Raw genomic sequence first — 19,617 nt, forward strand, 5'->3', positions numbered from 1 at the left:
ATTTCAGATTCCAGGATTCTAAAAATGATTTTTCTGTCATAACAAACAATTATACAATTATTTTGAGGACTATGTTAAGATATAGAACATACCTTATTCAATGTTTTAAAGAAGGATGATCTCTTGAGAGGCTTTTATAAGCAAACGGATAGGATGTAAGAAAATCAGATTTTTTAAAAACGTATAAAGTGCTGGGCATGATGGTGACACTAAATGAGGCCTCAGATATAACACAGGAAGCAGAAAGTTTATCTACCAAATAAATAAGACAATGAGTCATCAAAACCACAAGCCATTTTATTTATCAAGGATGTCAGTTAAAATCTATTTCCCCATGAAAAAGAGAAATACATTGAAGGGAGAGGCAAAGAATTAAAGAGTGGTATCATGATTCCTAACAGTAAGGACAATGACACAGCAGTGATTATTCAGGGAAACAAGGAATCTTGGAGCAGGACATATCTGAAGGCCAAGGGAGAGCAGGGCCACCAGGAGAGGTAGAAATTAGAAAGAGAAAACCAGAGGTAGAACAAAAGGTGCATGCAGAAAATATATCTGCAGAGGGACTTAATAGTAAAACGTAGGTCTAAATCCAAGTTCCGGATTAAAAAGATATAAAACTAGAATTCTAAAATAAAATTTCTAAGTCTAATCATGTAATGTCTCAATGTCCCCTTATTTACTCATCACCTTTACATTCTCTATAAGCCTATTTAAGCAAAAGGTCAGTAACAGCAAACGTACTCTCTCATCTTGGTTTACATTTTCTAGGCCATTTGACAAAGTTGTAGATTGGTTGAGATCAGAGTGAGAAGAGCTTATTGAAGCAGGATTGACAATAGGTCTTGTCATTCTGCTCCCTGAAGATGCCCTTTGACAACTGTGTCAGGCAGAATGCACACACAAAGTGCTCAGGGTGGAATTTATGACCCATGGCACTGATGCAGCGACCAGTGATGGGCTGCCCGCATCCATGGCAGAGGGTTCCTCGACGGTGATGATAGTGGAGCTCACAGAATGGACGTCCATCCAGTTCAAAGAAGGAGCCAGTAGAAAAACTGCTGAAGCAGTCCTAGAGGTGGAAAAGGGGCAGAAAGAAATACATGTGTCAAGAGGTGAAATATCAGCAAAGTAAAATATTCAGATTTGAAATTCCTGTCAAGTTATCTCCTAATTGTGGTAATTTAACTACAGGTCATTTACAAATGGAGTTTAGATTGCCCCACTTGCAAAATAGATGCAAATGGCTCACAGCAAATGCTGTAATTTATTTATCCTTCAGGAAGCCCACATGAATTCCTCAACTAAGACCATGAACCTTTTACAAGTTGTAGCTCTTCTGAGAGAAGAGAACCCTAGATTTCACCTAAATCCAAAAGACAATGGAAAATACAGACCCCGCACACAAAGCATTCTGGGTGCCAGACATTGTCCATAGCTGAAAGGTAGTTTTCCAACACTGGGCGGTTGCAACCACCACACTTGGGTGAAAACATTGCTAAGAAATCTTTTCTGCAATATGGCTTCTTGTCCTTCTCATGAAAGCCTGCAGAGATAAAATCAAAGATTCACAGTTGTAAATTTGAGCCCTGAAAGCTAGGTCAGAAGCAGAGATGAAGTCAATGACCTAACCTCTCCCAATCTCAGTGTCCCCTCATATCAAAACAGGGTAATTAAAAACATCTTCAAAGGGTTCCCGGAAAAAATAAACAAGACAATGCAGATAAAGTGTTTCAGAGTTGTGCTTGGATCACAGGAAGCATTTAACAAGTGTTAAGGGCTGTTTCTCCTCACTGCCTTTGTCCTGAGTATCCTTCACTCTGAGCAGTTTTGCCCCAGATGTGATACAGCTGACTTCTTCTTACCACTCAGGAATCAACTCAAATGTCATCTTATCAGGAAGGAATGTCTTCAGTTTCTCTTTATCACTTCATCTTTTTTCATTGTTCTTAAGACATTTACCATTATCTGAAAGCATCTGCCATCCCTCACTAAACATTAGCTCTCAGAGAAACAAGATATTGTTGATCTTGTTTCCATTATATCCCCAAAATATAAAATGACATTTAAAAAAGTGCTTAATATTTTAAGATAAAATACTACAAAATAATAATTTTTAAATGAATGCAAGATCTCAATATAATAATTCAAACCACACAAATACTTAAATTAAAGTGGATTGGTTTCTCTTTAATCTGGAAATAGGCTCAAATATTTGAAAAGCAGGCTAAAGATAAATATATTTAGTAACATAAAAATACATGAATGAATGACTTACGAATGTTGGAAAAACATCAAAACAATGTCTAAGAGAAAGAACAATGTGAAGAGAAATATTTGCTAATTATATCCTAGAAAAACAAGGCTAATATAAAGAAGCTCCTAAATGTACATATGATTTGGATTATTGTATCAAATTGAAAAGTGAAAAATTGCCAGGTGTTGTGGCACAGACCTATAATGCCAGAGATTCTGGAAGCTGAGGCTGAAGCATTACAAGTTTGAAACCAGCCTCAGTAACCTAGTGATACCCTGTCTCAAAAAATTAAAAGGGCTCAGAATGTAGCTCAGGGGTTGAACACCCTGAGTTTAATCCCCAGTACCAAAAAAAAAAAAAATTGCTTTGAAAAAGTGAAAAATATCCCTAAAAAGTGAGTCAAGTTGAAACAAATTAAATGTATACACAGCAGATAATATGACCAAAGAAAAGAAAATGATTCATTCAAATGACTTTAAAACAGTATTTTGACCATATAGACCTAGTGGGTGTACATTAAAAAAATGAACTACAAAGAAATATTAAATTGCTATTATGCACACTGAAATTTTGCTAATAGAGTAGATTTTTAAAAATGTTTTTACCACATACAAAGAAAGGGGTAACTATGCAGGAGAATAAGTAGGTTAACTTGCTAGGCTATTTTACTATGTATATCAAACATCCCATGCTGCTTTATGAAGATAGTGTATCATGATCAAGTGGGTTTCTTTAAAGGGATACAAGGTTGGTTCAACATACACAAATCAATAAATTAAATTCACCACATAAATACACTTATGGACAATAATCAGCTGATTATCTCAACAGGTGCAAAAAAATGCTTTTTGATAAAATGCAATACTCATTTATGTTTAAAGCAATACAGAAACTAGGGATAAAAGGAACTTAGCTCAACAATTTAAAAGCTATATGTGACAAACCCAAAGACAATATCATACTGAATGGAGAAAAACTGAAAGCATTTCCTCTTGAAACAGGAACAAGAAAAGGATACCTACTTTCACATCTAGTCAACATAGTCCTTGAAACTCTAGCCAGATCAGGTGAGAAAAGAAAATCAACACACATAAATCAATCACTTTCTTATATTCCAATAATGAACTTGTTGAAAAAGAAATTAGGAAAACTATTCTATTCACAATGACCTAAAAAAATAAAATATTTGGGAATTAATCTAAGGAAGGATGTCAAGGACCTCTACAATGAAAACTATAGAACACTGAAGAAAGAAATTGAAGAACACCTTAGAAGACAGAAAGACCTCCCATGTTCTTAGGTAGGCAGAATTAATATTAATAAAATATCAATATTATTAATATGGCCATACCACCAAAATCATTATACAGGTTCAATGCAATTTCCATCAAAATACCAATTATATTGTTCACAGAACTAGAAAAAGCAATCCTAAAACTCATTTGGAAAAATAAGAGTCTCAGAATAGTCAAAGCAACCTGAGCAAAAAGAGTAATGCTGGAGGCATCACAATACCAGACCTCAAAATATACGCAGAGCTATAGTAACAAAAACAGCATGGTCTGGGCACCAGATATGAAGACCAACGGAATAGAATAGAAGACACAGAGAAAAACCCACATATATCAGATAACCTAATTATCTGATACTAGACACAGGTGCCAAAAACATTCATTGGAGAAAAGATAGCCTTTTCAACAAATGGTGCTGAGAAAACTAAAATCCATATGTAAAAGGATGAAACTTAACCTCTCTCTTTCTTACTCTGCACAAAAGTAAACTCAAAGTGAATCAAAGACCTAGGAATTAGACCAGAAACCCTGAAACTGCTAGAAGAAAATGTAGATCCACCTCTCCAATACATTGGCAAAGGAATAAACTTCCTTAACAAGACTACAAGGGAGAAAATCTTTGCCATCTGCTCCTCAGATAGGGCATTAATACTCAGTATATATAAAAAATACACAAAACACCAAAAAAAATCCAAATAACCCAATTAATAAATGGACAAAAGAACTAAACAGACATTTCTCAAAAGAAGAAATACAACTGGCCAACAAGTGCATGAAAAAAATGTTCAACATCTCTAGCAATCAGGAAAATGCAAATCAAAATAACATTGAGATTTCATCTCACCTCAGAATGGCAATTATCATGAATACATAATAAGTTTTGGCAAGGATGTGGGGGAAAAGGTACACTGATACATTGTTGGTAGGACTGCAAATTAGTATAACCACTCTGAAAAGCAGTATGGAGATTTCTCAAAAAACTAGGAATGGAACCACCATATCATCTGGCTATTCCACGCCCTGGTATATATCCAAAAGAACTAAAATCAGTATACTCTAGGGATACAGCCACATTAAATGTTGGCACAATTCACAATAGCCAAGCTATGAAATTAACCAAGGTTCCCTTCCACAGATGAATGAATAAAGAAAACTTATACACAATGGAGTATTATTCAGCCATAAAGAAGAATGAAATGATGTCATTTTAAGGCAAGTGGATGGAACTAGAGCAGACCATGCTAAGTGATATAAGCCAGACTCAGAAAGCCAAAGGTTGAACGTTTTCTCTGATATGTGGAAGCTGGTCCAAAATAAGGGTTAGGGATGAGAGAGAAAGAGAAAGGGAAAAGGCATGGGAGGGGGAATTCCATCAAAATAGCAGACTGGAGGGCTAGATGAAGGGGACTGGAGGAGGCATTAAATAAAGAGGACTGGGATGGCATTAAATAATCACACAGACAGAGAAAGTACCTTTTTCTTGGGATTCAGTGACAGCTTCTCTGCCCCAGCTCCCACAAGGGAGGCAAGAGAGGCTGGCAAAAATAAATAAATAAATAATAAAAATAAAAGAGAGAGCATGCCTGAAACCATCCTATTTACTTTGGGGAAAGACATTTGAGAAAGTTCAACCCAAATAAGGCAAGGGATTGGGTTTCAGGGGATTGCTTGGTGATGTCTTGTGGTTAGCAGATTGACTGACATCTTAGAAGGTCACACCCATCTCAGGTGCTGTGTGGGATCAAAGGCAGAGCAAGAGAAAAGGATACATATATGGCACAGCCCAGTCAGAGAAGCAACATCTTCATGTGCTCAAATGCTCACGGCTTACACACACAGCCCATGGCTGGCTCATGACAAGGCACACTATAACTTAAGAATCCATAAATCTGAATAAATGTAAAATATTTGTAAGAAAAAAATTATGTTGCTTATTTAACAGAATAAGTTACATCTGAAATTTTCTGTGAGGTCTTTATATTGTCTTTACATTTAAAATAAGAATAATAGAATACACTAATCCATCTTCAAACACTTGATCTTCAAGCACCTGTTCAAGTGGTCATTCCCTCTACATGTGCACACACATGCAAGCACATATTTGTGGAGCTGGGAATATGAACTCAGGGCTCATGAGTGCTAACTAAATGCTCTGCCACTAAGCTATACCCCCAGTCAACATTCTCTTAGCTTTAAAATTCACTTCTCTGAGAGAACCAGGTGGCTTAGTCCTTCACTTAACTCAGGATTCTTCTTCAGAGAATAATTGACCCAACCACCCTATCTCAAACACTACCTAATCAGTTGGCTAGTTTGATTATTACTCATCTCTTTGACTGGAATGTATTTACCATGACAGTAGGAACTTTCTTTTCTGTTACTTATCCCTAGGACCCACAATAGTCCCCGACACATACATAGTAGTTGCTTAATGAATATTTTTGAATGATAGACATGAGATTAATAATAGAAGAGCAAAGATGAGATCATTAGCTCCAGAAATGTGTTGTAGTTGGAAAGCTTCAGTTCAGCACTGACTAGAATATGTATAAATAGGGAACTTTTCTGTAAGGAATTCTCCTTAGTACTTACTGGGGGGAGGCCACCTAAAATAATCAGCAATCCACTGTTTCTGCTGAAGACTCTTAACTATAGTACTAAATTAAAATTAGATCCTTTCCAGCAATCCTTTGAAGTGAGTTTTAACCCCATCTTTAACCCCAAATGAAAAAGAAAAAGGAAGGTTAAAGAAGTTACTCATAACTACTCAGTAGAGAAGCTGAGATTCAAATAAAGGCCCAATTTCAATATCATACTCCTAACTTAAACGCATCCTGACACTGATCTCTCCATGGGAACGAACTGACAGTTATCAGCTGAGCCCAAATATCATAACCCAGTAGTTTTATAAATATAAGCACTCTGTTTGTATCTCACTAAAATAACAGGCAAGTAAAGTATACACAGTGGACCACATAGCACCTACCCAAGAAATATTTCCAGAAATCTACCATGATGGTATGATAATGGCCAGATCACAAAATAACAATAGGTACAGCTTGAGATTGTGACTCAAATTATGTAGCTGTTGTTTCTCCCTTAGTTATTGTTACTTTTTGACATGGTTTGCTCTGTTAAAGCCATGTCTGCTTTTTAAAAAAAAAAAAAAAAAAAAAACAGACAATTTATCAGAACTCTGAGGCCTACAGATCCAAGAATCCAAACTAGTAATTTTATAGGCTACTCTATGTTCCGCCTTCTAAATGCTTGAGACGCAAAGGAGCTCACTTTACTTTCCTCCCTTCAACCCCCCAAAATATTTCTAGAGTCTGTTCTAGAGAAAATGAATACAGGAAATTCTACTATCTAAACAAACACCCACGGCCATCTTTCTTGATTTTATGAGGCAGAGTATTTCTTAAACTTTTGCATGCATCACTCATCTAAGAACTTGCTAAATTAGATTACTGGGTTCTCTTCATCCTGCCCCCATTTTTTTTGCTCAATAGGTATGGAATGGGGCCCCAGATTTTGCATTCTTAATAAGTCCCTAGGTGATGCTGATGTGCATAAAGCAAAGGACACAAAATTGAGCTTGCCTATAAGTAGGTACTACTACATGGGAAAACTGTAAGACATGCCAGCTAACCTAGGAATGACCCTCCTCTAGGCATTTACAGGGCAGTTGGTCTCAAGAGTTAAGAGAGCATGGAAGTAACAGCTACTGTTTCAACTTGGGTGACTCTTGGGAGAGGAATCAAAAGCAATCAGCCAAACTTGCTGTGATGCTCCTGCATTTAGTAATCCAATAAATTGGGCAAGTTTCCGCACTTATTTTCCCAGAAGCTCTCTCTGGGGCCAATTACCTCTGGAGGACGAATGTGAAACACTGACAATTAAAAGTTGTCACAGAGACAGGGAGGGTGTTTTTACTATGGTGAGACTTTAGCCACAGGGGAAATTAGGGAGTACCTGCATGGCCTGGATAATGAACAACTAAAATGAAAGACAGGTAGGCACTGAGGACCTAGTCCCTCAGGAGGATGCTGAGGATGCTAAGGCCCAATGTGCTTAGAAACTTGAGCCTTAAAGAGGAATTCTTTGAACTGAAGAAAAAAATGCAGATGAATTAATTTCCCAAGAGACTCTGTGGTTAAACTGTCATTACTGAAACTCTATGTGTGACTATGTGACTTGGGGTAAAAGGCAGGATGTCACCTAATTAATGGACTGACCATATGGTAGGATACCCATCTACAAGAAAGTCAGGCATAGAAATGCAAATACTACTTAACAGGAGCTTCTGATTAATAAATGGTCCTTTCTGTCAAGTGCCTCCATTAACAAATACGTTTTAAGTATAGATATGTGCTTCTTTAAAGTCATAAATGACTCAATCAGTCTTGTCTATTTATAAGAGGCCAAAGTCAAGAACAATGAAACTAGCCACCTGTGTTATGCTTTCTGGTCATCCTATGTACTGGACATTTTTCTTTGGTAACTAACTTACGTCTCTATCTAAAATATGTCTATATCCTGCTGTTCTGCTTCTAGGAAACTTCCATATTACAGTTATCTGTGGGCAGTATTCACTTGCTGATTATCCTACTCAACTAACTCTCAACTTATATGGCTACCACTGCAATGTAAATTTACTGTGACAAGCCTCAATGAAAAGTGATGCTTCACCGAAGGGCAATCTTGAAACAAAATACCTAATGATTTGTGTGAAATGCACTGAGCAAGCTCCAGTGAACAAATTACCACAAAGGGCTTTGCTAGTGGATTGTGTCTATTCCATTGGTCTATTGTCAAATAAAGCACATCACATTGGTACTACAAAAGTAAAGGGATCCAATAACTGCACAGTCAAGGGAAAGTTATGTTGTAGAGAAAACATGGAATTTGCAGAAATGAGACCTGAGTTTGAGTTCTATCTCCTCAACCATGACTTTAAGAAAATAACTTTACTTTCCTGAAGTTCAGTGTTTTCATCTACAACTAGGTAAAAATGAAATAAAACTATTCTCAAGCTAGGTATGGTGACACACATCTGTAATCCTAGTTGTTTGGGAGGCTGAGGCAAGAGGATCACAAGTTCAAGGCTAGCCTCACTTAGTGAGGCCCAAAGCAACTTAGTGAGACTTGTCTCTAAATAAAAAATTAAAAGGATTGGGAATGTGCCTTACTGATTACGTATCCTTGGTTCAACCCCAGTACTAGAAGAAAGAAAGAAAGAGGAGGGACTTCAATAGGACTACTCAGAGAGCTGAATATGTGTGCCCTGTTGTTAGTGAGACACAGTTGATGGTATCTGACTCATCCCTGCAAAATGTCCATAGGGGAGAGCATGGCTGACAGAGCCGACAGCAGCTGAATATAGACAAGTAGCTGCAAATGAAGTACAATTCCATTGGCTGATGGAGAAAAGGGAAGGTTTCCCAAGGTCTTACATGAAAAATTGAGTGAAAGAGATGATATAAAACCATTTTAATAATTTCTAAGGAAACACCAGAAGGGAACAATGAAAAAGACTATGAAGAAAGAATCTCTAAGGAACCAGTCCTCAAAGAAATATGACAAGGACAGAGTAGCCAACAATACATGCAGTGGGCCATCAAAAGAGTTCACTCCGGGACCTGTATTTAATCCATAGAAGGAGAGTTAAACATTACACAGACCCAGAGCAAAAACTCAATTTAATAACAATACTTTATGAGGTAGGACTTGCCTGCCTTCTGTTCCCATCTTTCACATTTCAACCCTAATTGTCTTGCAATTAGAGTGAGGGTGGTAGGGGCAAAGGCAGTTCAGGAGAGGTGAAAGGCCAGGTTTAAGGCCCTTCCAGGAAAAAAGAGCAACTTTTACACTTTAAAAAATCTGGAAGCTTTACTATTGCTCGTTTACTACTAAATCAGACACTGTGAGACTAAATTACCTAAAGACTTAATTTTTTATTTTTTTATAGACACAATGCCTTTATTTTATTATTTATTTTCATGTGGTGCTGAGGACCGAACCCAGTGCCTTATGCCCACTGAGCTACAACCCCAGCCCAGGACTTTTTTGTTTTGTTTTAAACTGATGTTATACCTAAAACTATTTATTAAGGTGATCAAAAAAGACATGTAATTGGCCAAGTTTTTATTTAGGAAGAGATGAGAACTTTCTTCTCTAAGTTAATTCTAAAAGGATGGAAAGTGACAAATAAAGAAATTTTCAAATTCTATGTATGAGTCACAGTTGTTCAAAAAAACATTTAAAAAATGAGCCTGTGGAGTACATTTAAGAGTTAAGCCATAATAATCATGAAGTAACATTTGACTTTTTAAACTATACATTTGTATCACTTTGATTAAAAAATCAATTATCAAAAATTTTAAGAGGTAGGGATGTCATCTAGTACCAAAATGAGTATGTTATGGTTTGGATCTGAAGTTCATGCTAAAGGCTTGGTCCCCTTACAGCAGTGTTTAGAGGTGGAGCCTTTGAAAGGTGGTTGGATTATTAAAGCTCTGACCTCATGAATGGATTAATCTATTTATGGATTCATAACTTAATGGGCTTTGGGAGGTGGTGGAAACTTTAGGATGTGGGGCCTAGTTGGAGGAAGTAGGTCACCAGAGGTATGCCCTTAAAAGGTACATTTTGGCTGGGTGCAGTGGCACACGCCTGGAATCCCAGTGGCTCAGGAGGCGGAGGCAGGAGGATTTCAAGTTCAAAGCCAGCCTCAGCAATTTAGTGAGCCGCTAAGCAATTCAGTGAGACCCTGTCTCTAATAAAATACAAAATGGGGCTGGGGAAGTGGCTCAGTGGTTGAGTGCCCCTAAATTCAATCTCTGGTACCCCTCCCACCAAAAAAGGGTACTTTTGTTCCTCTCCTCTCCTCTCCCTCCCTCCCTCCCCCTCCCTCGCCCCTCCCCCCCCCCTTTCCCTCTCCCGACTTCCTGGCCACCATGTTGTGAGCAGCTTTGCTCTATCATGTACTCCCTGTTCTGCCTCATCACAAGCCCCAAAACAATGGAATCAAGTGACCATGTATGAATCTGAATCGATGACATAAAATAATCCTCTTCTCCTTTAAGATGATTTTTCTCAGGATTTTGTTACAACAATGGGAAGCTAACAAAGGGCACTTAGATGGTACTGGTAGAAACTAGGACTGCTGCAACAGTGAAAAACAGGCTCCAAGGAAAAGCACTGCTGGCCTCTTCCTTACCACCAGCCCCTGGGGTTTAAGATGCAGCCTCCCAGTCCTACCTTCAGCACCAAACACCTCTCCACAGTGAGAGCAGAAGAAGTGCTCTGGGTGCCATGTCTGGTTCATTGCTGTTAGCACTTTCTAAAAAAGGAACACAGAGAGAGACATTAGAAGACTGCAGACCTGTCAAACATTATCTGGGTTCTAAAGAGTGATTAAAACCTACATGAAACCTGAGAGGAGAGAGATTTACTTACATCCACAATAGGAGCAGCGCAATAGGCACAGCGTGGAGAAAAAAGGTGGTGGTAGTCTTTGGGGCAGTAGGCCAAGCCACTCCGCTCGAAGAAGGGACTGGAGCCAATCTCTTCTTTGCAGTGAGTACAGACAAAGTGCTCTGGATGCCATGACTGTCCTAGGGCATGGATTATCTAGGGGATGACATAGAGCCAGAAATGGAAGCCCAGCAGACTACTTTTAAGGACTGAGGTTGCACAACTCTGTAGGCCACTGCATTCCATGTAGACAACAATCCCTGGACTTACAGCACACTTGAGGTGGTCTCCTGTCAGGCTTAATGAATAGTAAAAGGGTGTCCACTTTCCTGACTGATCACTCTGATAAACATGGGTACATGTTCCTTTTCATTCTACTACCTCAGAAAACAGTAGAAAAACATAGAGCACACAGGTGATAGACAAGAGATAACTCCAGTTTTCATATGGAAGGGATCCTTGGAAGAGGAAAGGGCCGACTGAGTTTTAACTCTTCTGCTCTGCACTTCATCTCATGCCCTACAGAGTTCCGGTCGGAAAGCCCTCTACATGGATCTGGTGAAGGATGATTCAGAGCAGGACTTTGTGGCTATGATTTGAAGATACATTCAGCTGAAAACTAATCAATTTAGAGCCGAAATGTTTGAACAAAGGGAGCAGTGAGATAGGTTCCATCAATAAAGATGATAGAGAAAAATGGTTAAGAACTCAACCTCAGGCATCAGATTCTCCTGGTTTCAAACCTCACCTCTGTCTCTTACTAGACTGTGGGCAGGTCAATTGATGCCTCTCAGCTCTCAATTTCCTTGTCTTTACAAAGGGAACTGGGGGGACCATTAAATAATGGCTGGTGGGACCATTAAATGAGGAAATACTTATAAAGCACTTAGCTCTGTTATCAGAGCACTATAAGTGATCAGTAATTATTAATGATTACTTAAAAGTCTTAGATATAAGTAGAAAGTACTTTCTTTGGCAGGGCAGAGAGACAAACACACATATACAAATGCTATAGGACCAGACTTAGCTCATCCCACCTTCCCAGCAATTGGTTTTTGGCAGGAAGCACAGTGGCCCTTGGGCACGGTGGCAATCCCAAGGTCCTGCAATTCCTGCTCCAAACCCCCAAGCATTGAATCCAGGGAAGCCTTGTGATCCTGCTTGTCTGGTAACTGTTTCTTGCTGGCATCTGCCTTCATCACAACCTGGTACAAGGAAACCACAAATAGAGTTAACTTTCAAGTACTTTTGTTATAGTTTGTATGTGAGATGTCCCTCAAAAGCTCATGTGTAAAACAATGAAAAAAGCTTAGAGAAATGATTGGGTTATGAGAGCCTTAACCCAACCAGTGAACAAATCCCCTTTGGGATTAACTCAGTGGTAACTGAAGGTGGGTAGGTTGTGGCTGAAGGAGATGGGTCACAAGGGCATGCCTTTGGGGTATATATTTTGTATATATCAAGTGGAGTCTCTTTTTGTTTTCTGATCATCATGTGAGCCACTTCCCTCCACCACACTCTTCTGCCATGATGTTCTGTTTCACCTGGAACCCTGGAGAATGGAACCAGCTGTCTATGGACTAAGACCTCTGAAACCATAAGCCTGTAAATAAACTTTACCTCTAAAAATTGTTCATATCGGGTCTTTTTTTTTTTTTTTTTTTTTTAGTCACAGCAGAGGAAAAAGCTGATTAAAACAACTTTCTTGGTATTTTCTACACAACCCAGGATGTTCACCTCTACCAATAGATTTCTTGGTCTTCCCTTAACTTTCCTCTAAGATCTGGAGGAATCCAACATTTTAATACCAAAAGAGAAATATTTTCACTTCCCTTTTATTCTAAATTTCTAAAGCCAAATGAAAACTGACCAACCTTCTTCTATTTCTAAATCTTTTCTGACTGTAGAAAATTGAGTACATGAATATGATATCCTCTCTAACTCTTATAATGACCTAAGTTGACAATTAGTCCAGTCTTCATTTTATTTATGTATTCTACAATCTTGGTTGAATTCCTAGTTTGTGCCAATCACAGCCCTCAGCACTTGGAATAAATCAATGTACAAGACAAACCAAGTTTCTAGCCTTATTGATTTACATTCTTTGGTACACAGTAAACAAACAAACATGTTGTAATGTCAGGTAAAGCTATAGATGGAGGATGAGACGGTGAGGAAAAACCGATTTAATGGGCTAATCAGAGAAGACTAAATATCACTGAGAAAATGATATTTGAGCAGATTATTTGTGTGGTACTTAGGGACCCAGAAATATAGACAGCTGTGGGAAAGCATTCCAGAGGGAGAGAAACCACTGAGGAAGGAAACAGTTTGGCATATTAGAAGACTTTGAAGTGCTGGGCTAGAACCCAGGGCCTTACACATGCTAGGCAAGTGCTCTCTACCACTGAGCTACATCCTCAGCTCCTGATACATTAAAAGAAAAGACAAAAGGCCCCAGGTGCCTAGAGTTGAGGGACTGAGATTGAGGACAAGATGATGGACAGAAAGGCTAAGATCAAATGGGGCCCTCATGGTAAAGACTTAGGTTTTATTCCAAGGTGATTGGAGCCACTGAAGGATTGCAAGTATCAGAGTGAAAGAATCTGACTGACAATACCCCTGTAATGGTTCATTGCAGAACTAAGTGTCCATAAGCCATAGGAAAGCAGGGAGACTATTACATATTGACTTAGGCCAGTGTTAAGAGAATGGAGAAATGGTCAGATAAGACATGCCAATAGACTGGATTTTTTTAAAGCAAAATTCCAAGTTAGTTATTATAAGGCAAGCAACGGGAGATTCTCAAATTAAAAAAAAAAAAGGATACTTAACTTGTCTCTCACCACTAATTCCTCATTCTGCATTGTCCTATTCCCTTCCAATTGGGCTACCACTACCTTCTATCTAATGCTTAGCTGATCAGAAGCTACTATGGCTCCCTTGCCTCCACATCAAATGTGCACTGGTTAGAAGGACATTCAAAGTCTCTCATCTATTGCCTTCACTTTACCTTTCCAGTCTACCTTTTATTATGCAGCAAAAGGCCTCTTTGTTCAATGCCAGCAGGCTCCTATGGTCTTCTGATCTTGATGGTTACTCTCTACCTTCAGACCTCTACTTATTCTATTTTGCTGCCTGGAATAACCTCATATTATTTCACCAATAATAATGCTAATTTCCTTTTTCCTCTATTACATAATGCTAGTTAATGTTCAAGAGGTAAGTAAGGCTAACATCTGAAGGCCCTGAAAGGGTGACCATTATTAAGAATAAAAATAACTAAATTAAAAAACCACAGTATAGCTGTATCTACATCTGTATCTACCTCTTGTGTGTATATTCTAGAATACTTTTAGATAAATAAAAAGTAGGATACTAGATGACTGGAGAGACAAAGATAACAGGAAAATAGTTTAATGTAAACTTGTTTGTACTTTTGATTTTTGTACAATGTGAATGTAAGGTTTAACTAAAAACAAATATTTTAAATTTAAATTTAAATATAACAAGAAACATGCCAAATCAATCACAAAACACAATATCATAATGTAAATTTTTTCTAGCATTTTCAGATATACAGCATAATGAGCCAGTTTACCCAGATTGACTACAGATATTAGCTAATCAAAGAACATTAACTTATTAAAGAAAGTTTGCTTGGAATGTTCATTCATTTGTCTCTCTAATAAATATGTGCTACTCACTATGTGCCAGGCATAGCAATGTGCTGGGCACTATGAGTCCCCAGGTCAGTCACAGAGATAAGGTCCCTGACCTCTCCAATCATACACATTTTTAATGCCTTAAATTGTTTTCATAGTTATGTCTTGGATGTATATCAACTCTCCAACCAGATTTAGAGTGGTTGAATCCTCTATCTTACGAATTCTATATTATATTCCTTTAATAAATTCTTAAGTCCATTTATTTGATTTCCATTCTCTTCCAGGACATGTGAGCTTGTTATTTATGTTCTATAGGCAAAAATAAGGTGGTAGGTTTTATCTCAATATGAGCTTGGGATTCTTTATCTTCCTACTTTGATCTTCCCTGCCTTGTCTCATTGGCCTCTTCTGTCCTGCTCCATCAGGTCTCCCTAACAGTTCTTAGATACATATGCCCTCTGGGCTTGTTGCAAATAAAAATACTGCTCATCTCATCTCTTTATGCTCAAACCCCACCCCTTCTTCAGAGTCAGCCCCAAGTCCCATCCCCTCTCCAGTAAAATCAGAGTAGCCTCACCAAATCCCTAAAGTTTGCTCTACATATTTTGGCAAACCACCTTTTACTCTATAGAGGCTTATTACTCATTTTACCAAGCATATTCCAAGCTCCTTGATATCAAAGCCTGCACCATATTATCATTTGTTTCCAAATAACACATAGTACAAAGTTGAGTTTCTCCATGAATTGAATTTAGTCTAGGAAGGCAGAACTGAATTCCTCAAAGAATTGTGCTTCTCTGGGCCTCCTTTATCTTTAAGGAACTTAGCTCATCCAGATTGCACCCACCTTGGCCTGCATTTCACTCAAATGGGCCATGAGTTCATCCAGCTGAGCAGCTGCTGAAGTTTTAGGAAGTGGTGGTGATTCCTTTGGCTCTTGAACTTCACTATAAAGAAAGAGAGAAAAAATCATATAAACTTATCAAAATTCAAATAAATGTTAAGTCACACACAAAATGCACTTTTTTAAAATCTATTTATTTTTTTAAACAGGGAGAGAGAGAATTTTAATATTTATTTATTTTTTTAGTTTTTGGTGGATACAACATCTTTGTTTGTATGTGGTGCTGAGGATTGAACCCGGGCCGCGTGCATGCCAGGCGAGTGCGCTACCGCTTGAGCCACATCCCCAGCCCTGCACTTTTAACTATTAACCCCTTAGGCGTAAATCTAAAATCAGAAATAAAATAATCAAAAAATAGCTCTTAGATTAAAAATCTGAACAAGGTCTCTATGCTTTTTGTCCCTGGTCATCTCAAAAAATGATGTTTTCAAGTGTGTAAAGGAAAGGGCTTAACATGTAACTGAGAGGGTATTTTCCCCCAACTATGATGTACCAAGTAGCCACTAAATAAATCTTTAAAACCATAGCCATACATTTTTAATTTTAATCATATTCTTTTTAAAAATTATAAGGTACTATATCTCCCCCCTCAGGTACTGTCCAACAACAACAACAAAATAAATAAATAAGAATATAAAGCAGGCATTAACAAGCTAAGGTCCATGGGCTAATTCTGACCATGTCCAACCAATGCTGCCTACAGGTGTTCTCTGCAAGGCTGAGTAGTTGCTACAGATACCTTTAGTCCACAAAAACCTCACGTTAATTCCTGGTTCTTTGCAGAAGAATTTTGCAAATCCTTGGTATGGAAAATTGAGATAATGTACATCATGGTGATTCCATATTTAGATAATTGGGAACAAATAAAACATCAGCCTAAAAATAGAATATAGGAGCTATTTAAGTAACTGCATAATCATTAGTAAGATTAACCAAGTATGAGGAATAAAAATAAGGCTCAAGTAAAAATTAAGCAAAAATTATCTACTTAAGAAACAGAAGAGTACTTCTATATAATTATTATGATTAAAAAATAATTAAAACTGAATGTTCAAATAGCAATGAGAAAACACACACACACACATCCTTGGAGTTGAAAACAAAGTGTCACTGAAAGAAAAATATATGAATGTAGTTAAGTCAAATACTGAAAAATAAGAGAGATCACAAGTAAAATTTTTAACTCAAGGCTCTAAAAAAAAGACTCCTAAAATACTTAAGCAGGAGTTAAAGCCTAAATTAATGAAGCAGAAAACAAACAAGGAAAAAAAACTGATAGCTTTTAGGGAATATTGTACAAAACTTCCAAGTATAAAGAAAAATAGGGAAAATGACCCAATTAATTCTATGAATATTACAGAAACTTGATACTAAAATTAGACAAAGAAAGAGCATTGTGTGTGAGAGAGGAATCTTAAAGACAATAGCAGAGCTTGCTTTGGTGACACATGCCTATTATCCCTGCAGTTCAGGAGGCTGCAGGAGGATCACAAGTTTAAAGCCAGTCTCTGCACCTTAGTGAAGCTCTGAGCAACTTAGTGAGACTCTGTCTCAAAATAAAAAATAAAAAGAACTGGGGATGTGGCTCAGTGGTTAGGCCCCACTGGGTTCAATCCCTAGTATAAGAAACAAACAAAAGAAATGTTTTTTAAACAATCATGGGTAAGTAGTGTTTATGTCAATCATCCTGAAGGGTTCAAGATTAGGAAAAGGGATAACATAATTCATTATGCTAACAAATAAGAGAAAAGCTTTCTAAACATGTCAATAGATACTGAAAAAGCAGTAGAAATCAAATTTAATGATCATTCCTATTGTTGAAGATTAAGGAAAAAAAGAAAAAGTCCTTAACCTGATCAAATGTATCTATAATAAATATATACTAGCCTCCATATTTACTCATCAAATACAAAACACATTTTAATTAAGAGATAAGCAGAACACCAATATTACCATTATTTCTTATTTTCAATATTATTTCAGAATGCATTACCAAATATATTAAAAATAAAACAGTATTTGAAGAAAAAAAGCAAAGCACTCTCACTTTTATTTTCTTTTAAGATAGGTAATATGATCACTGACCTAGAGAACGTAAAAAAAAAAAAAAAAGTGACTGAACAGCTATCAGAATGAAGACAAAACACCAGAACCATTACTATATACAAGAATAAAATGAAAGAATGAATTTACTATCAACCAGCACTAAGCAATTAGAAAATTAAATGGGATCCATAATCCAAGACAAAATTACAAAATATTAAAAAATAAATCTAACAAAAATGTAAGATTTCTATGAAGAAAAACACTGGAAGACATAAAAGAAGACCTACATATAAGATTAAAATATGAGCAAAGGATCTGGATAGACATTTCTCCAAAGAAGACATACAAATGACCAAAGAGTATGTGAAAAGGTGCACAACATCATTAAACATCAGGAAAATGCAAATCCAAGTTACTACGAAATGCTATCTCATACCTGGAGGATGCCTATTATCAAAACATCGAAGATAAATATTGGGGAAAATGGTAAGGATGTAGATTGGTGCAGTCATGGAGAAAAAGAGTGGGGAGGTTAAAATAGAACCATTAAAAATTGCTGGCATATGATCCAGCAATCCCTTTTCTAAGCAGATACACAAAGGAAATGAAATCACCACCTGATAAAGATATCTGCACTCCCATGTTCTTTACAGCACTATTCAGAATACCCAAAATATGGAAACAACCAAAGTGTCTGTTGATAAACATTTAAAATGAAATAGGTAGGTAGATAAGAATCTACCTACCTATGTACATACATACAAATAGATATGTACTGGAATATAATTCATCCTTAGAAAAGATGGAGTTCTTGCCACTTGCCACAATGTGGATGAATCTGGAGGACATTATGCTAAGTGAAATAAGACAGACACAAAAAGAAAACATTGCATGATCTCACTTATATGTGGAAACTGAAAAAAAATCAAATATATAGAAACAAAATAAAAAAGTGCTGTCATGAGTGAGGTAGGGAACAGGAAATGAGGAAATTAGGTCAGACATTACAAAATTGATGTGTAACCCAAACAAGTCTAGTGAACTAATGTACAACATGAGTGCTATAGGTACTATATTTGGGATTCCTACTAAATGAATAAATTTTATCTGCTCTTGCCACAAAAATTTAAGAATAATCATAAGATGATGGGTATGTTAATTTGCATCATTAAAGTAATCATTTTACTATCTATATGTACCCACAGCATCAACATGCATAACGAGCTTTAAATATTCACTATAACAATTATTTTTAAAAAATACCCACACAAGCAGAAATGCATGCTATGATGTCACTTTCCTTCAATTAATTAATTCAAATAAAACCCTAATAGAATTATTCAAGCTATGAAACAGATGCTAAAACTCAGGGCTAGAACTAACCCAAGGAAAGTTAAAAAAAATGAGTTGAAGAAGGAAAATTTGTTGCAATAAATGTAACATCTTATAAAGTAACAGTAATTTCTCTCTCTCTCTCTCTCTCTCTCTCTCTCTCTCTCTCTCTCTCATTTTGCTCTCTCCCTCTCTCTTTCTTCTCTTTCCCTTCTCTCTCTCTTTCTCTCTCTTTTTCTCTTCCTTCCCTGTTAAATCAGACACCACTGCAATAAAGATCTTTTGGTCGCTCAATAAATGAATAAATAAAGTGACAGTAATTAAATGTGTGTGATATTTATTAAGAAATAAATAAATATGAAGGAGAAGACTGTAAAACCCAGAAACAGGATCTTACATCTATATGATAAATGTGGTATTTCAAATAATCAGAAATAGGCTATTGGACTCAGGAATAACAAGGTATTTAGAGCATAATAAATTTAGAACCCCCACACACCCTAAAGCTGAGTAAATGTGAGACAAATTAAAAATACATTTTTTTTTTTTTTTTTGGTTCTGAAGATTGAACCCACAGGCACTCAGCCACTAAGCCACATCCCTAGTCTTTTTTATTTTTTATTTTAAGACAGGTCTTGCTAA

General features: G+C 37.0%; 1 protein-coding gene across 6 annotated transcripts in view; it reads right to left on the bottom strand.

Moving 5' to 3' along the window:
- Nucleotides 1-279: 279 nt before the first annotated feature.
- LPXN (leupaxin) overlaps nucleotides 280-19,617 on the bottom strand; it is a 38,418-nt gene continuing 19,080 nt past the window's right edge. For all 6 annotated transcript variants that reach the window (XM_081279460.1, XM_081279458.1, XM_081279462.1 and 3 more), the window contains exons 4-9: nucleotides 15,541-15,640; nucleotides 12,063-12,230; nucleotides 11,008-11,181; nucleotides 10,810-10,891; nucleotides 1,398-1,546; nucleotides 280-1,072 (exon numbers count right to left, since the gene is read on the bottom strand). In XM_081279460.1, coding sequence (XP_081135586.1) covers nucleotides 803-1,072; nucleotides 1,398-1,546; nucleotides 10,810-10,891; nucleotides 11,008-11,181; nucleotides 12,063-12,230; nucleotides 15,541-15,640 — 943 coding nt within the window. In that variant the 3' untranslated portion in view covers nucleotides 280-802. The remainder of the gene's footprint in view (nucleotides 1,073-1,397; nucleotides 1,547-10,809; nucleotides 10,892-11,007; nucleotides 11,182-12,062; nucleotides 12,231-15,540; nucleotides 15,641-19,617) is intronic.

The sequence above is a fragment of the Spermophilus citellus genome, assembly GCF_964194105.1.
Source record: "Spermophilus citellus genome assembly, chromosome: 2".
NCBI classification, from domain to species: domain Eukaryota; kingdom Metazoa; phylum Chordata; class Mammalia; order Rodentia; family Sciuridae; genus Spermophilus; species Spermophilus citellus.